Raw genomic sequence first — 18374 nt, forward strand, 5'->3', positions numbered from 1 at the left:
TACTGATTGGCTGACAGCCGTGGTATATCAGACCGTATACCATGGGTATGACAAAGCATTTATTTTTACTGCTCTAATTACGTTGATAACCAGTTTATAATAGCAATAAGGCACCTCGGGGGTTTGTGATATATGACCAATATACCACTGCTGAGGGCTGTGTCCAGGCACTCCGCTTTGCGTAATGCGTAGGAACAGCCCTTAGCCGTGGTATGTTGGCCATATACCACACCTCCTTGGGCCTTATTGCTTAAATATACTTATGTATAGGAGCAATAAGCTAAGCGAGAAACAATTTATGTCGCCTAAAGCTTTTTAACGACTCAATGGAACTATTTGTAATTGCTTGTTTCACAAGAMTAAAAGTGCTTAGACTTGATCTCTGTCTCCTGTTTTGTAGCCAACATGACCTGTGCTTCCATCATAAAAAAAGCAAGTCTTGGTCATCAGCATTCATTCCCATCAAGAAATCCATATCGCTAATATTTCTGGAATTTTAATGCAGTTACAATTTATAGCTTATCAAATGCTGTTACCTAAATTGCTCTTTTTAATCACAAGATAATTTAATGTTGAGGCTGAAATGATGATGGTCATCATCATAGACTTATAAGTCCTGCAGAAGATGACAAACAGGCCTGTATCTGTGCACTTCAAAAATTGAAAAATTACAATATCAGTGTATAGGTGGAATCGTTGTGAGGAGATTTTTGGAGTATAAAGTACCCACTTGCTATGGCAAGATAACATGACTCTCTATAAATAAATAAATTATCAAGTGGCCTTTTATCCTTTCTGCGTCCTGCGTTGGTACACACGGACAAAGCAACTATCATTTCAGTGCTTTTTGTATACAGATCCCTGCCATTTAAACCAAGTAAGAAAGGACTTCAGATAACAAACGTGAACAACCAGCATTTTATTGCATTTTTAGAAAGCTTAAGTCAGTTACTGAGACTGACTGTACAACAGAACTGTCTGCATCAGACCAGGAATGAGGAGATTACACACTGGTGATGGAGGTGATGAGCAGAATCTTTAGTTAATCAACAGAAAACTACAGAGTACAGCTTCAACAGAAAACGAACTTAGCTGCTGCATTAAAGCACTGTGACAGCTGCTCTCCTGTACCCTCCTTCCTCTCTCCATCCGTCCTCCAGAAGCATGGGTTAAGAGGGTGATGGTACAACACAGTGGTGAATGACAGTGGGGTGGTCATGATTGATGGAACCGTGGTAAATTAGCATGGCTGCAAGTTTCTTGAGGGGGAATCTAATGCCACCTACACAGAGCACAGCAAAGTCACAAGGTTACTGATATTTCTTGTTTTACAATCAACATATATCAAGGAGGGGTACAGAGTCCGATTCACATCCGACTTTTAGCCTTTAACCTTTGTGCTCCACTTAAGTCGGCTACCTGCTGTGCTTGATTTTTACTGATCATCAAAAAAGAAACATTTCKAAACAGTTGAGATATAGATATTTAGAGGCCAACTAAAAAGCGATATGTATTTCACCTAATGAGGATGTACTGAACATGATGATGACACATCTTTGATAATGTATGTATGGATGAATGGATTCCTCGGGGGAAAAAACAAAGCATTTAACAAATATTCTTTACATCTTGGCACTGCATATTTTTCTTCTTTTTCCTATTTGTTTCATATAAAATATCATTAGATTGATACACCCTTATATTATTACTGACCACTTAACCATTATTTTTCATCTCTGTGACCCTGGAATTAGTCATGCAAGATATCTCCGTCTTGTAGAGGAAATATACCTGTCTGCCATTTCTCCGAGCAGTAATGTTTATAGCCACAGAAGGCAGTGGTTAGACCATCAAAAGGAAGTATCAAAAACAGCTTAACACAAGGAAGAAAACAATCTGTACAAAATCCTTAGGTCAATGATAACAGAGAAAAGTCTGTTTTCTATTTTACAGTTTAAAATCCAAAATCTGGGATAATCCCCAACCCTGCCCCGCCCATCTCACACAGATGTCTGCATGTATGACTTTTTAAGCAAGGATTACTAAGTAAAATACATTTGCAGCACAGTTTGCTGTTCCAATACATACAGCAGTTTTCATAGCTATTTTATAGTTCATACAAAGCCGTTGTGATAAAGCAAAAAGAATAACACAAATGCATTTTTGATCTTTGAAAGACACAAGGAAAGAAAATGACAAGAAAAAGACAAGGCTATACTGACATGTACATACACCCTACTGTTGGAAAGCCCATGACCAAACAAATGACAATAGATTGTGGAAAATGGGATCAAATAAAGCTGGGTGATTTCGTCATGAAAAAAGGCCTAAGGTTTGGATTGTGAGACCCTCAAGATAAACAAGGTCTAATTTTATATTCATATACTTTTTTTTGTCTTTTTTACAAAAAAATGATCTCTCTCCAGTTTTAGACTACACATGCAAGACATAGAACAAAGTACAACTGGGTGAAAGTTTTTTTTTCACTTTTCATTGAATTATTCCCTATAGGTTGGAACTGAGGTATGCGTACAGTTTTCACAGGCTGTTATCTTTAGTAATGTCAAGCTACACATACTGAGAATGTTCAAATCTCCCCCCTTCACAATACCAAGCAAACCAGCAAAAGACTAGATTTGGATGAGCTCAAGTTGTTCTCACGATCCCAGTCCGGCTGTTACTAACCCATCCCACAGCTGCATGCTAATGGATATTAAATACATTTTCTGAAAACCACAGATTGCCCTTTTCATGTGTAATAGTAAATGCATGGTGGAATGTTCAAATAACTGCCATAAAGTACCCTGTACCCAGCTTATTAGTTGACAGGAGTGTTTTTTAATATAAAAAGTAATACGTTGACAGAAACTAAACACAATCATAAAGCCTTACCAATGTTAACAAAGAACAGTAGAATCCCACCAAGATAGCAGGACTCACTCAAAAGTGGCATACAATCATTGGAAAGGATACAAATTCATAAAGAATAGAAAATAAAACAAAATATTTAATCATTGGGTGGTCCAGTTGAAGTATAGAATCCTTTTCACATTGTTCTCTACAAAGCTCTCCTGTCTACTGCTAAATCATTGTCATCCTCATTATGACCATAATCTCCTTTCATCCCCCTAGGTTGCACAGCAATCTGCTGCTGATAGACAGAGTGATGCCTTTTCCTCTCATTGGCCCAAAGAACATGTTCCCCTAATTTGGTCATGTTTGCCTGACTCTCTGCATCTCCCTTTCAGTTGTGGTCACTGCAAAGTCCTGCAGCTACTGCACTCAACAAGAGACTCCTTTGGCTTTAAAGCTAATGACAGTCAGACATCTTGAGGAGCGTCCTCTTTAATCAATGTGCAATTGGATTGACACAGCTGAGACTATACTCCATCTTTAGATCCTTTCACAGCCAATGGGAGAGAATGGAGGATATTTGGCCTTATCTGCTATTGCATGAAACAGAGAAAATAGTTTTTACTTTGTAGTTTATCTTTGGTACAGAACAAGATTTTAGAAACATCAACAACTAAAAACAAAAGTTACAAACAAAAAAGAATAATAATAAAAAAAAAAATGCAAAGTGGTTGGTTGCAGTCTTTAAAAAGTAATGTTTGTGAGTCTTTGTATGAGCCTGTTTCATATCATAAACCAAACCTACTGTAGGATCAAGCCCATTTGTATTCAGCCTCACAGCCTCACAGCCCCAGCATCAATCCCATCCACCCTATTGCAGGGTCTACATCACTACTCTGACTTAGTCATTGGGTTCTGCTGATGTTGACCCCAAACAGTACCCAGATCATCAGTTACCTTGTGGTGTGTGGGTTTCTGGGGGCGTAACATGTCTGCCAATACTGGAATGAAGCAATGATCAGGTCTTATTGCCAGTTTTGGGATTATCCCTAAATTAAGAACATGAATATTTCATCTGATGTGTGTAATTATTAATAATCACAAACAAATTTGAGAGCCAACTGGTCATGCATATGGATAAAAAAAAAACGTTGATATCTTCAAGCAAGGCCAAACAATCCTTCCATGACTGAAATTACAGTGTGGAAAACTATACATGTTTAATCTACAATGAGAGTTGTGTTCAGGAATCACAATTAGTTGGTCTAAAATATTATCTTTGTACTGCACACCTGACATTTGATTTTCTTTCTAAAACTGGGAACTTGCGAATGATCAGACATTTGGTTGCAGCTAACGCACGGCCCTGACGGGCCGTTTTAAAATATCATTGAATGAGGATAAATCATAACCTGCATGATTTCTCTGTCATTCATTCCCATCTTAAATGAAACTTCATTGATGCGTGGAGAGAGCCTTCATTACGAGTAGTGCATTGTGGATTGACTTGATGAGCTTGGGGGGATGCGATGAGGATGGACTTGATGAGCTTGGGGGGATGCGATGAGGATGGACTACATGTTAGAGGGGTGGCATTCTGAAGCATGTGYAATAAATGACAGAAAAATACTACATGGTATTTGACATTCTGCTTCATGTAAAAAAAGAGAGGAAACAACAAGAAAGGAAATGCTAAACATCCATCATTAAGTGCTGACCATACAGAATCTCCACAGCATGAGGTCTGATCAGTTACACAAATCAAATGCAACAACAACAGCAACGAACAATGGAAAATACATAGTTTATATTTTAAACCCCTCACCCTCAAAACACACCAAAAAACATCCCTCCCAACCTAGATGGAAGCAAACCAATGAAATTGTGAAGGCAGTGACCATAACAAAAGAATCTACACACACACGACACACACACACATCAAACACACAACAGCCACACACACACACACACACACACACACACACACACACACACACACACACACACACACACACACACACACACACAGCGTAAATTAAACGTCATTCAATATCTCTTGAGTTTATGGGCATGTGTGTGTGTGTGTGTGAGAGAGAGAGAACCCCTCTGCAGTCCATGCTCAGTGTGGTTGAGTGGGCTGCATGCAATCCATACTGGCTGCACAGTGCAGGTCCAAGTTCATACTGGCTGCACAGTGCAAGTCCAAGTCCATCCTGGATTTGAAGCCAGCACGCTGACCAAGAAGTCGTCCCCAGTACCAAACATGTCCATCCAACGCATGTAGAGTAGAAATGACTTTTTTTCTTATTTTCGTTCCCTTAAACCAAAAAGTAGATATAAATCAAAAATACTCCCAAGTGGGACGTATTCTCTTTCTTGTGTTTTCAATATGTATTTAATGGCACTAAAAGTCAATTGGAAACATTTGATAGCTGTCATCAGAGGACTGAGACTGCAGTCTTGTATCTGTGTTATCTGTGACGTTGTGGCGTCTCACAGATGACTAAGGTTAGTTCTGCCTCTGGGTGGGGCCCCTGGGGGCCCGACCTTACAGCATGTCATCGTGGCCCTGGTCGTCATCGTAATCTCTGTGGTGATCGAAATCTGGACTGTGGTTGGCCATCGTCACCAGAGAGAGGGGGCCTTCGTGGTCTTCCGGGTCCAGCGGTTCCTCTTTAATGTGATGCCTGCATGGAAACAGAACACAAACAGACAGCGGATGTTCCAGTTAGTTTATCTTTAGTTGGTTAATCCCTTGTTGAACCTTTCATTCCCTCCTCAAAAGAAAATCACAGACATGTATTGATTCAGATTTAAAAGAGAAAGGAGGAACAAAAACAAACGAGTGGCTTGAATGAATCTCTGAGATGGGCCTCTCTTGGCTGGTGTTGATGGTAACTTCACCTTCTTTTAAGGTATTCCAATCCCGGGAAACCTGCAGGCTTTATTTTCATAGCAGCCGACAACAGGGTATTCACTTAGAACTGATAAATGAGGAAGATTAACAATGTGCAACGGGGAGAGAGGAGAATGGACTCTGCGGAGGGAGAGAGTGGGCTGTTGTCAGCTTCCTGGTGGCGGTAGATCAGTGACAGCGAGCACTGTGTGTTCCTCTTCCTACTCGTTAACATGCACAACCTGCGAGGCGGGTCTCCAGAGGACGACCCCGAGCCGGCTTCTATCATTAATCAACTTCAAGCAAACACAGCGACCAGACACCGCTATACATGCTTTAAACTCCAAAATTAATGCATATTTTCACCAAGTGTCAATAATGGAAGAAAAGCGCTGGCAGGAAGGCGCGAGAGCAGAGCAGAAAGGCGAGCTCAACACAACACTGTGATAAGAAAGAGAGCCCTTATGAGAATAATAACGCTGTCAGTTGTAAACAAGGCAAAACATGAACCCAGCCCACTGCCGGGGCAAAGGGGGCTCTACAAGATCTGCCAAATTTCTCATTACAGAAACACCGCAGGAATAAAGCGCACGGAAAGGAGGCCCGACTAGTGCAGAGAGGAGGGAAAAAATTAAAACATTATGAGAAGCTGCAGGATATTTCCCATTCTAACCTGTAGTGCCAACCCCGTGCTGTACGGTGTCAGGAGTAGGTGTAGGAGATGCTGAGCCCATTTTGAACAGCGACCAGGGACAAGCATGTTCTCTGTCCCCCCAGACTCATCTGATTTATTTACACACAAATGTCTTATGTAATATGCAATCATTTTGATGGAGACATTTCTATGCTAATGAGCTGACACATTTAGTGTAGGTGTGATTATAAAACAGGGGAAAAAGTAAAGTTAGCTTTTCTATTGGTTTCAGATCAAAGTAACTTCACAAGTCACATCGCCTCAGGTCTCAATCCCTGGCTGCAGGGCAAACATGAAATTGTTATTATTATGCTATTGAACTGCATGCTGACTCCACACTCTGCTAATTAGCTGGCTAGGTCTGGATACCTGATTATAGTCAGCCTGTAAAATAGAAAAGCCCTGGTTTCCTCTCTGTAGTAAAAGTCTAACTCTGTCTAACACCATGCAGGGCTTTGAGCTAGGCAGCTGGTAAACACATGTAAGGCCTGGGCCACTCCATAGCCAGTCGTTTTCTGTACGCCAGGTGAAGACCTGTGAGACGTTGCGTCTATGAGCTAGGTTTGGTTTGTGTGGGATGAGGATTTAGGGATTCTGTAGCTTGTGTGAGGTGCGTCTCTTGGAGAATGGAGAGGAGAGAGGGAGCTGGCTTTAGAGCAATAGAGGAGCAAGTAAACCTGAACTTTGTTTGAAGGCGTGCTGCTTCATAGAAGATAGAAGAAATGGTGCTTTGCACGAATGCACTGAAGTATTACGCTCTGATGCATTTTGTTCTTATATAAAGCTTATCCACATAGTCATTGTGAAAATAGCTCAGTATATGGGTTTTATCAGCCTCAAGAGAGGGAGAGAGATGAGGCYGCCTTTGGGCCAGCACACCCATCCTGTCTCTGCCTTTCCTGTTCCAGAGCGATGCCCAAAGCTATGTTCACAGTGATTAGGGATGGCACTTTCCTCCATTTCGCCACAAGCTCATTACTGCACCTTTTTGTTTTCAGGCACAATTTCCCTCTAGCTGAGATATTTCACAGGGCCATCCCTAAATCTAGCAGAGCTGCACATCGGTGGTCTGCCCCACATCTGGAAATGAAGCTGCCTGCCCCATATTATTTTAGGCTTCAAACAACATAGCAGACAGTGCTATACAACAAGTGAATAGGGAACTGCGGTTTCCAGGCAGACCACAGTTTTCCTACATGGGAACCTTGGAATATTTCTTCTAGACTAATTATGATTTTTTGTTGTTTTTCTTTCGACGGCTGAGAGGGTTTGAATGTGTTCTAACTCACGTTTCAGTGTGGAGGAGACAACAGCTCTTTCACTTTGTGTTCTGGCATTTTGTAAATATTTTTTTTTAAATTGGAGGGGGGATTATGGCGGGACTCAGCCGACAGTAGGACKATTTTTTTAACCGTAATAAAGGAGAGTTATAAACTTTGTGTTGAAATAACAAGAGTGCTCCAGTCTTTTCTTCCCGGCCTTGCCTGGCTTTGGAACCTTCTAGAAGGTGGAGTTTCCTTTTTCAGGGAAGGCTGCAGCCACAGTCACGGTTCTGGCCTTTCATTCAACCGCTCCAATGTCATGCTTATTTTATTTAGCATTGTTTCATGTTCCTTAAATATGTTATTTACACGTAACATCCAATTTTAAGGCATTTTTGGTGATATTAAAAAAAATTATTAAAAAATTTGTTTGGGCATCCCGAGTGGCGCAGCGGTCTAAGGTACTGTATTGCAGTACTAGAGGCGTCACTACAGACCCGGGTTTAATCCCGGGCTGTATCACAACCAGCCGTGATCGGGAGTCCCATAGGAAGGCGAGGGTTTGGCCGAGGGGGTTTTACTTGGCTCATCGCGCTCTAGCGTCTCCTTGTGGCGAGCCGGTTGCCTGCAGGCTGACCCCAGTCGTCAGTTGAACTGTGTTTCCTCAGACACATTGGTGCGGCTGGCTTCCGGGTTAAGCGGGCGGGTGTTAAGAAGCATGGTTTGATGGGTCATGTTTCGGAGGACGCATGACTCGACCTTCGCCTCCCGAGCCTGTTGGGGAGTTGCAGCGATGAGACAAGATTGAAATTGGGGAGTAAAAGGGGGTAACAGTTTTTTAAATAATTAAAATAATGTTTGATCAAATCCATTCTGTTTGGGATCTATTTGAATCAGTGGAGACCAGCTGAAAATCTTTCCTTTCCTTCAGTCTTAAACAGATACTGTAAATAGAAAGTAAGGAGCCACTCACATAGCTGGCAAGGGAGACCGTCCTGGGCTGCTGTCACTGCCGTTGCTGTTTCCATGGTCCATCGCTCCAATCATCTCCTCTCGGATGGCATTCGCCAGCGAGTTGAGGGTAGGACTTCCAATGGAAGCAGTAGTGTATAGAGGTATATTGTTTTCTGCCATTGAAGCCTGAAAAGCATGCACAGTGTTAAAACAGTGAAACGGAAGAGAACTGTCAGCACATTTCAGCTTCCCTCCATCCCACCAGCACTACATCCAAAAACAAGGAAGAGTGACCAGGAGTCGGAGGTGGAGACAGTGTTATGTTTACTATTTCCTGCCTTTCTTTCCCCTCACAGTAAAAGGGTACAAGGTAAATAGAGCTTGATACTGAGACAGTATTCATATTTACCTGGAAGGCTGCAGAGAGAGCCGGACCATAGCCCAAGCTGGTCTGGATGTTCTTCACTAAGGCTGGACTTCTGCAGACAACAACTTTAGTTTAGAAAATGCTCGTATTTCATTTAATAAAATAATGGGAATTTTATCACACAATGAAAACACACTGACTCATTTAAATTAATTGTTTTCATTGTAAGGAAGACAAGACAAGTTGATGGAAGCAGTTTTTGTAAAAGCATGATGTAAAAAGGAAGAGCTAAACACAGCGGCATGATGGGAACACAGAGGCAGAGCATGCAGGTAGTGGGGGGGAGGAGCTGGGGATCAGGAGGCGGGGTGGGCCAGGCAGACGTTCTTACTGTACTAGCAGCTCATCAAAGTTCTCATCAGCTGTGTATTTCTGAGGCCGGCCTCGCTGTATATGGCGGCCGCATTTAAACTCCTCATCATCAACAGTCCAAAAGGACCCAAACTCGTCCTCTACTCTCACAAAGCACTTATGCTGGGAAAGGTTGGTGCGGATGGTACCCTGGGTGGGAGACAAGCAGCAGGGCAGCCAGATGCAGATGCAGTGACCACAACACAACAGCACAGAGGACAGACAGACAGATAGACACGGGGACAGACCGATAGACACAGGAACAGACAGACAGATAGACACAGGGACAGACAGACAGACACAGGGACAGACAGACAGACACAGGGACAGACAGACAGACACAGGGACAGACAGAGGGACAAGGGAGGAAAGGGTAAGGATCAAAATGAAAACAAGTACAAGCCAATGTGGGTGATGATGCGACACCAGGGGCAGAGTACTGAAAGCATGGGGGATGCTGCACACCAAAGCAAGCAGGGACTTTGGGGGGCATCGTGGCACACAGACAATGAGATGGAGCAGCCTCTTCCCATAGATCCACAACCAGCCAGAGACGAGAGTCGGCCAGAGATGGCAGACCTACCCAGTGATCTTTTGTGGCCTTCTCTTTTGGAACTCTAGTTCATCCACTGTCCACACAGCCCCTTTAACGTTTTCTACTCGCACAAAACATTTGTGAAGACTAAGATTATGCCGGACTGCATTCTGCAGTTGGTTTAAAAAAAGAAGGGAGAGAAAAATTCTATCAACACACGAAAATGTCTAATCATTAACATTTCATTTCAGAGAAGAAACATTTAGACAGGCACATACATGATAGAACCTGGACATCAAGTATCAGTGATCTATCGGCAGTAAAGTTTCAAACAAGAAAAACATTGTGGAAATATTTTCCAGTTACTATGGCAATACAGTTTCATTTCAACAACATCCTTTGAAGATATCATTCACAGAGCCTTAAATTATGATGAGCCATTTGAGAAGAGCCACCAAGACCTTGATAACAAAAAACCAGACTGAACAAAGACCATAATCAAATAAACCAGTCTGTTAGGCTTGTTAGTTTCAGTTATGACTTTACCTACAATTGAACAATAAGGAAGAAGACACATTTCCAAAAGCTTTAGCTGTTGGCTTACATTATAAGCTTTTTCATGAGACAATTTGTAGAGTATGCAGGTTACCTTTTTTAAATTAACCAATCACTGACACATGAGATTAGAACTCTGCCCCTTGTCATCTGAGTACCTTATTGAGTGTTTGTGTGAGGACTAGTGTATACAGTAGGTGTGTGTGTGTGTGTGTGTGTGTGTGTGTTGTGGTGTGTGTGGTGTGTGTGTGTGTGTGTGTGTGTGTGTGTGTGTGTGTGTGTGTGTGTGTGTGCACGCCAATATGCAGGAGTGTGTCACAGTGTAGGATTTTTGTTTATAACTCAAATGTGCCCCTATGGTCGGSCTGTCAGCGGCAGGGGAAACAGGCAGTTAGAGAGCTGAGGGAGGACAGTGAGCCGTGGAGAGGGGCTAGGGGTTCTCACTCACAGCTGCACTGTGGATACGCTACACTACAGGCCCTCCCTGTCTTATGAGGGTAGCCTTCAATGCTTCATCACTCTCTTTTCTCTTACTCCTTCTCTCCTCCTTTTTGTCTGCCCTCTCTTTTTCTCTGGGGTTTGTCTGCCTGTGTGTGGCCCAGTGGAAAATAAATAAGGTGTTCTCAGTTTTAATTCTGTGGGAGGGTCTCGGCCAGGAGTCCCTGGCAGCACATTGGTGTGTTAAACCGATGCCACCCACCACCAAAAACATCTCCAAATATTAGCTGGGGATTTTTTACAAGAATGCACGTTTTCCCTCATAATTTTTCTGCAAGGCAGCGGACAGTGTTTGTGTTAGGAGTGGCTCTATTTAGATAGAATAAATGTGGCAAGGTTATGAATTGGGTAATGGCTCATTCATTGCATTTAAACTTGATATATTTCACTATCATTTACACTGAACAAAAATATAAAGACAACATGTAAATTGTTGGTCCCATGTTTCATGAGCTGAAATAAAAGAATCCCTGAAACTTTCCATATGCTCAAAAAGCTTATTTCTCTCAATGTTTGTTTATATCCGTTAGTGAGCATTTCTCCTTTGCCAAGATAATCCATCTKCCTGACAGGTGTGGCATATCAAGAAGCTGATTGTGCGTGCTGGGGTCAATAAAAGGCCACTATAAAATGTGCAGTTTTGTCGCAAAACACAATGCAACAGATGTATCAAGTTTTAAGGGAGCGTGCAATTGGCATGCTGACTGCAGGAGGTTCCACCAGAGCTGTTTCCAGATCATTTAATGTTAATTTCTCTACCATATACTGCCCCCAACGTCATTTTAGAGAATTAGGCAGTACGTCCAACCGGCCTCACAACTGCAGACCACGTGCAACCACGCAGCCCAGAACCTCCACATCCGGCTTCTTCACCTTTGGGATCGTCTGGGGGGTATGGGGGGCGGGGATACTGAGGAGTATTTCTGTCTGTAATAAATCCATTTTGTGGGGAAAAACTCATTCTGATTGGCTGGGCCTGGCTCCCCAGTAGGTGGGCCTGCCTCCCAAGTCGGTGGGCCTATGCCCTCCCAGGACCTGTTGCAGCCCTGCCCAGTCATGTGAAATCCATAGATTAGGGCCTAATTCATTTATTTCAATTGACTGATTTCTTTAGATTAACTGTAACTCAGTAAAATCTTTGAAATTGTTGCATCTTGCATTTATATTTTTGTTCTGTGTACATAAAACAAGATAGTTTATGCATTGTAAATGTCCACAGAACGACATTAGACATACACAGGTCCTTTAGCTCTTAGATGGCTAACATTTGTTTCTGTTTGCTTCAAGAAAAGAAAAACAGCAAAACATTGCTTTGTGTTGTGAATATTGATTTCCTTATACGAACTGTAACTCAGTAAAATATTTGAAATTGTTGCTATATGCATTTATATTTTTGTTCAGTATAATTCCACAAGATCAACACAACAATTCCTGCACTTTATATTAGTCTAAGGTGAAGACTGATTTTACCTTCCATGTTGCGGCGTTGCGCCTGAAATATGCAAACATTCGTGTGAACCAGTTGTAAATTTCATTTAGTGTTAGCTGCTTTTCCGGTGATTCAAGGATAGCCTGGAAAAAGAGACAGAAACAACATTTAACATTTTGTTCCCTCTGAAAAACAATCAATTATTCACAAGTGGCATGCAGGTTGTGTGTGCTCTCCTGAAAGAACACAGACTACATTTCATCGTCTGTCCGTGTGATGATGTGGATGATGTGTACCCTCACGCTTTGTTTATGGAACACTGTCTGGTTCCCATTCAAATCTCACAATTTGAATATATTTCTTTTGTCAGTGTAAATGGAGGGAAGCGAAAACATTTCTCAAGCAGATTACAGGCCAGCAATTATGCCAGGTTTAGAAAAATTCCTGAGATCACAGATTACTGCGGGCTGGCCGATAATTGACTGGCCATCTTAAAACAGGCTCATCCCTACTGTTGTGTGAAATTAATTTCATAATAATCACATCCACTGTAATGCTTAATCAAAAGCAAATGTTATTTATGGCCGTTTTTTGGAGTCCCGAGTGCATTCTTGTACTAATTTGCAAATGGTTAATCTTCTGCTGCGCGTCTAAATTGTATTTGAAATTTAACAAGGAAGGGAGAGAGAAAAAAAGCGGAAAATAAGCAATCTGTGTCTTGGCTGAATATTTATCTACTGCGTGTTCTGTTAACGACAGAAGCCACTGAAGCAGATTAAAGGCCCTATTCCTTTAAATGACAGATTAAATACATTGCAAGTTACCAGCTCAGAGAAGTGCAGAGCGGAGGCATCCAACCAGAGGATCCTTACCTGGCGTATAAGTGAGGCATATGTGAAGGGAGGTCTGACTTCAGCATTCATGTAGAACTCTTTGTTCTGGACAATATCTGTACAAAGGGAGCAAACACAGCATACAGACGAACATAGAGAAAGGCCATAGTTAGTAACTATTATACATACATTTGTAGTCTGATCGATTTGAAATTGTATGTGCGCGTGTGTGTGTGTGTGTTTATGTGTGTGTGGTATATGCGTCCAATACCTGGGGAAATGGGCATGTTGTACTTGTCAGAGTAGCGCCGGCGCATGGGGCCCACGCTGTGGTGGAGGCTGTTGGGGGTGATGACGGAGTGGGCCTGGGACAGGGGCGTCAGGGGGGCCGTGGGGGTGGTGGGGGTCTGGGGCAGGCTCAGGGGGGGTGAGGCCTCAGGGGGGGCTGTCTTGGACAGGGTGACGCTGGACACCAGGTTGAGCTGGGAGAGAGAGTAAACAAAACACAACACAGACAGACAGGAGCTTGTTAATTATCCAGTGTCTCAAGACGTCTCATTGGCTAGGCTGATCACAGCTTTAATTATGGGCCACCCTGAGGATGATCCGTGAACGTTCACTAAACGTCCTGTTCATTCTCTCTCCACCTCCTTCTCCATCCGTCACTTCTTTCACCTCCTCCTCATGGATCTCTCTCCTCTCCTCCTCCTTCCCTAACGGCTCAGCTTCCTGCTCTCTGTTTTCCTCCCTTTGTTTGATCTGCTGGCAGATCACACCCACACACTTCAACCAACCCCCTCCCCTCCCCGGGGATGGGCGACTGGCAAGGGTGAGGGGAGATGGGCGGCACTAACAGCCCTGACAAATGACAGTGAGATTCTCACCTCCCGCTGAGCAACCACTAATAAGCCACGTAGAGGAAGCAGACAATCTGGGCTAATTACAAGCTGAAATTGTATTGTAAGGACTCTAATTAGGAGATGCTTATGGAGGTGATGTGATGATTAAATGCTGTATCTAAATGACCCCATCATCAGGGCTACACTGGCTGGCGCAAGATGGCTCCGGAATATTTTGTAGAAGGGGGAGAGAGAGGGTTTGCTGTTCTTTCGAGGGGTGGGGTGTGAAAAGGGAGTGGGGAGAGATATTAGTAATAATGGCTACAAGGTAAACTAATTAAGCCAAGTGCTCCAAAGGTATACCATGGCTTCCAGCAGATGTGGCTGCTTCCAAAACACTGCCTCCACAGTGGAGCAGCAGTCAAGTGGAAAATTCTAGCCTGACCCTTTGCTCCAGTTATTAATTTGCAAGAATACTAATGACACATATACATATTCCCACAAAATTGTTCTAATTGCTAATTTGCCCGAAGGAGGCCAGTTTCCAAATTAAACACCACTTCAGTCTGCGAGGAAAGAGGGGAGGAAAAAACAGAGAGAGAGTGGGAAGGAGGCGTCACCTCTTTGACAATCATTTGCGGACTTTGCTAACAAATTAATGAAATGTCGAAGCTGTCAATTGCTTTGGAGGTATCAGATGTCAAATTTTTGCTGATAATGGTTGTGGGTGACAGTGGAGATGCAAGGAAGGCGGGGGGCTTGAAGGTGAAAGTGAACAGACAGTGTTTAACATCTCACCTCCATCACATGGAGCCTACACGGACACCCAATTACCACAACCCTATTAGCAGTCATTACCATTGAGATGGCCCCATATGATAGACAAGTATYTAATAAAGACATCTGGGGATAGCTGCATGGCTGGCACCACTGCTTAATTCATCATTGACATGGCATTGACTTAACCAGGTTACGGCTAGTGTGATTTTTTCAATGAAATGTATTTTTTGTATTTGTATTCATTTGCATTTCACTTGCTAAAACAAAGGAATTGTGTCTGTTTTTTCTGCATCAATAGAGATAAGTATGCATTTAATGTTAATTTACAATTCTGAGGCCGAAATATGCCTTTTGGCAGAGTTCTACACAAATACATGTAGGATTTTAATTTGATCACCCTGTTATAGGATAATTTCCTGCAATGCAAGGAATGTAAAACTTGTAGTGTATTTAAAAAAGCCTCAGAAGTATGTCATTTCCACTTTCAATTTTCAGACTTGATCAACCCCTGAAAAAATGTCCATTAACACATAAATGTATACTGTAAATTCACTACTGTACAAGTGTGTTATTCTAAATCAAGACCCAAATAAATCACACTTGGGTTTATTGTTTTCTGACACAATACTATCAATAGACTGGGCGTCTGACTTATTTTCCTGTTGACTAGCAAGTCTTTGTTTCATGTTTCATCCATATTCCCCAGCCATAAACAGTGAGTGGCCCTCAACAATAGGCCAGACAGCCTGGTAATAGCATGGCCTTTGTTTCCCTCACCATTTGGGCTCACTCCAGTGCAGAGACAAAATGAGACTTCACACAGAAATTAATTAAATGGTAATGGGTGATCTAATTATACTGGCTTTGATTCGCCAAGCTGCTAAAGAAAAAATAAACAAAAATTCCCTCCTTAATTTTAATTATGTACTGCGAAAAGGTCAGATTTCTGACAAGAATGCTTAGTGACACAAACTACAGACACACAATCCCACAACCACACAATGACAACCACAAACACATACGCATCGCGCACACAAAACACGCACACACACACTGTTTATGCGCTGCATTCTGTCTTGAAATTTTTCCCAATCAAGCTCAAAGGAATAAACGTAATCCTATTCAGTTGACACTGTGTATGTACAGTATATTCTTGCTGTGTATTTAATTAAGGCTAACTGTTAATTAGACCATTTATGTAGGAGAGTGTACTGTATGACGTGTGCTGTAGATACACTACATGATCAAAAGTATGTGGACACCTGCTCGTCGGACATCTCATTCCAAAATCATGGGCATTAATATGGAGTTGGTCCCCCCTTTGCTGCTATAACAGCCTCCACTTTTCTGGAAAGGCTTTCCACTAGATGATGGAACATTGCTGCAGGGACTAGCCATTCAGCCACAAGAGCATTAGTGAGGTCGGGCACTGATGTTGGTCGAATAGGCCTGGGCGGTATCCAGATTACATGGTATTACCGGTATTGCACACAAGGGGTGCTATTAGTAGTGGATTTCATACAAGTTTAACTTGTATCACCTCACTTAAGTTGCGCTGCAAGAGTGACTCACATTTTGCTCTTTGTGCTTCTTTGTAAACAAACACCCGTGACTGGCTCAAACCGCTGTTTTGGGAAACTAGTCCCAGTAAGCTTCATAATAAAAAAGTTATATAATGAAAATATATCTAATGGGCAAAATAATGAACGCGATCTGCTTTATCTATTACTTAGCGCACAAGTTGACTGCAGGTATTTAATATATCGACAGCAGTACTAATATTCAAAGCCCAAAAAACGTCAGTTAGCAGAATGTTAACACGTAACATAAACTCACCCCATTCCGTACAAATGTGCGCAACCGCGACATTCAAACGAGGCGACAAAGACAACTAATGGGACTGTGGCGACTGTGTTGACTTCAAAATCTGGGGTGTGAACTACGTTTCTAATCAAGCGTTGATCGACATGGTAATGGCTCTATAGTATTGGAAAAAAGTAGAAAACAACTGACCCTCCGTTACATCGTGACGTGTCATGCCGTAACGTACAGCACGCATAAAGCAACTATTTCTGTCTTACAATCTCTCTCCACCAGGTGTAGCACTTCTCTCATCGTTTAAAAACAAGAAATGGACAGTGACGGGGGTAAGGGGGGATACCTAGGCATTTTTTGCGTCATCACTGTAAGCGATCATGATTCTCAAAGGCGCTGTTTACTTCTGAAGATCACTTTAGCACCGCCCTAAAACCCCGATTCAAATTCGACACAAACCTTCAAATAGGTATGTAATGACACATTATATAAACTCTTTATCGTGTTTTATTTACATTTTAGAGGCGATAAGGTGGACAGATCGAGTGAAAAAATGTAGTTTTCCCACACATCTCCTCTCCTTCTCACTATCACGCATTAGTTTCACTTCCCCACCCGCCATTTTTAAAAAGACCCGAAGGAGCTCATTGCCTTCTTGAATTATGCAGAAACGGGCAGCGTGAAGGTCTCGGCATGAATTCTGTTGGAAAGGGGAGAAATTGTGCTTTACAATGGTATTGAAATTACAGTTGATCTGGAAGTATTACGTTTTTGGGGCGCTAAAATAAGGTCAATTGTACGGACCAAGGCAATGTACAAAAGTGAGTGAGTTTACGTTAATGTTACTAAGGAATCGTCATAGAAAATGCTAACTATATGCTAACGAGCGCATTGCGAACATTTTGTACAGTTTCTGACCTAAACTATACAAGTATACAAGTAAATAGCTAGCTAGCTACTAATTTAGCAAACCAAATGCACAACTGCAGAGCATTTAGCATATTTTAGCCAGTTAACTTAATAGTCATAAGATATCTAGCTGGCAAACATTTAGTTGTGAATTCCATACTGTAATTAGTTCACCTGGCACATGCTGCATGACAGTGAGTTACTCACAAGGCTCTAGTCTCTGGTCGCTGTGTGCTTGTAAACAAACACCATGTGACACGTGACTGGGGACTACTGTAAAGTACATATTCATTTGACAGATGAAATGAAGAAAGCAACCTATTGCACAAGTTGACTGCAGGTATTTACTTAAAAAGTACCTAAAATATTAACAATTATTTAAAAAAAACATCCAAGAAAAAGTTAACGGTATTGACAGTATTGAAAAACCATCCTGCGGCTTTTTCCAAATACCCCAGTATAATGTATACCGCCCAAGCCAAAATCTACCTAAAACTTTCAATGGATTCTTCCAGGTTAATTCCCAAACCCATGCATACAACACAAGACACAGCGATAACCTTCACTCTCCCCACTGCAACACCTGAATTCCTATCTTCACATTGTCAAAACATCATCATCCCTCAATAACTTAAAGCATATACTAGAGGTCAGCCTGAAGAACCAAACTACCCAGCAGTCTCCTCCATGTAGCCTAACTCTCACACACACACACACACACACACACACACACACACACACACA

General features: G+C 42.1%; 1 protein-coding gene across 2 annotated transcripts in view; it reads right to left on the reverse strand.

Moving 5' to 3' along the window:
- Positions 1-5320: 5320 nt before the first annotated feature.
- The window catches only part of LOC111969407 (forkhead box protein P1-B), a 239615-nt gene continuing 226561 nt past the window's right edge, over positions 5321-18374 (reverse strand). For both annotated transcript variants that reach the window (XM_023995596.3, XM_023995605.3), the window contains exons 15-21: positions 13559-13769; positions 13327-13403; positions 12496-12597; positions 10021-10142; positions 9069-9138; positions 8679-8845; positions 5321-5540 (exon numbers count right to left, since the gene is read on the reverse strand). In XM_023995596.3, the coding sequence (XP_023851364.1) occupies positions 5402-5540; positions 8679-8845; positions 9069-9138; positions 10021-10142; positions 12496-12597; positions 13327-13403; positions 13559-13769 (888 nt within the window). In that variant the 3' untranslated portion in view covers positions 5321-5401. The remainder of the gene's footprint in view (positions 5541-8678; positions 8846-9068; positions 9139-10020; positions 10143-12495; positions 12598-13326; positions 13404-13558; positions 13770-18374) is intronic.

The sequence above is a fragment of the Salvelinus sp. IW2-2015 genome, linkage group LG1 (genome assembly GCF_002910315.2).
Source record: "Salvelinus sp. IW2-2015 linkage group LG1, ASM291031v2, whole genome shotgun sequence".
Classification (NCBI taxonomy): Eukaryota; Metazoa; Chordata; class Actinopteri; order Salmoniformes; family Salmonidae; genus Salvelinus; species Salvelinus sp. IW2-2015.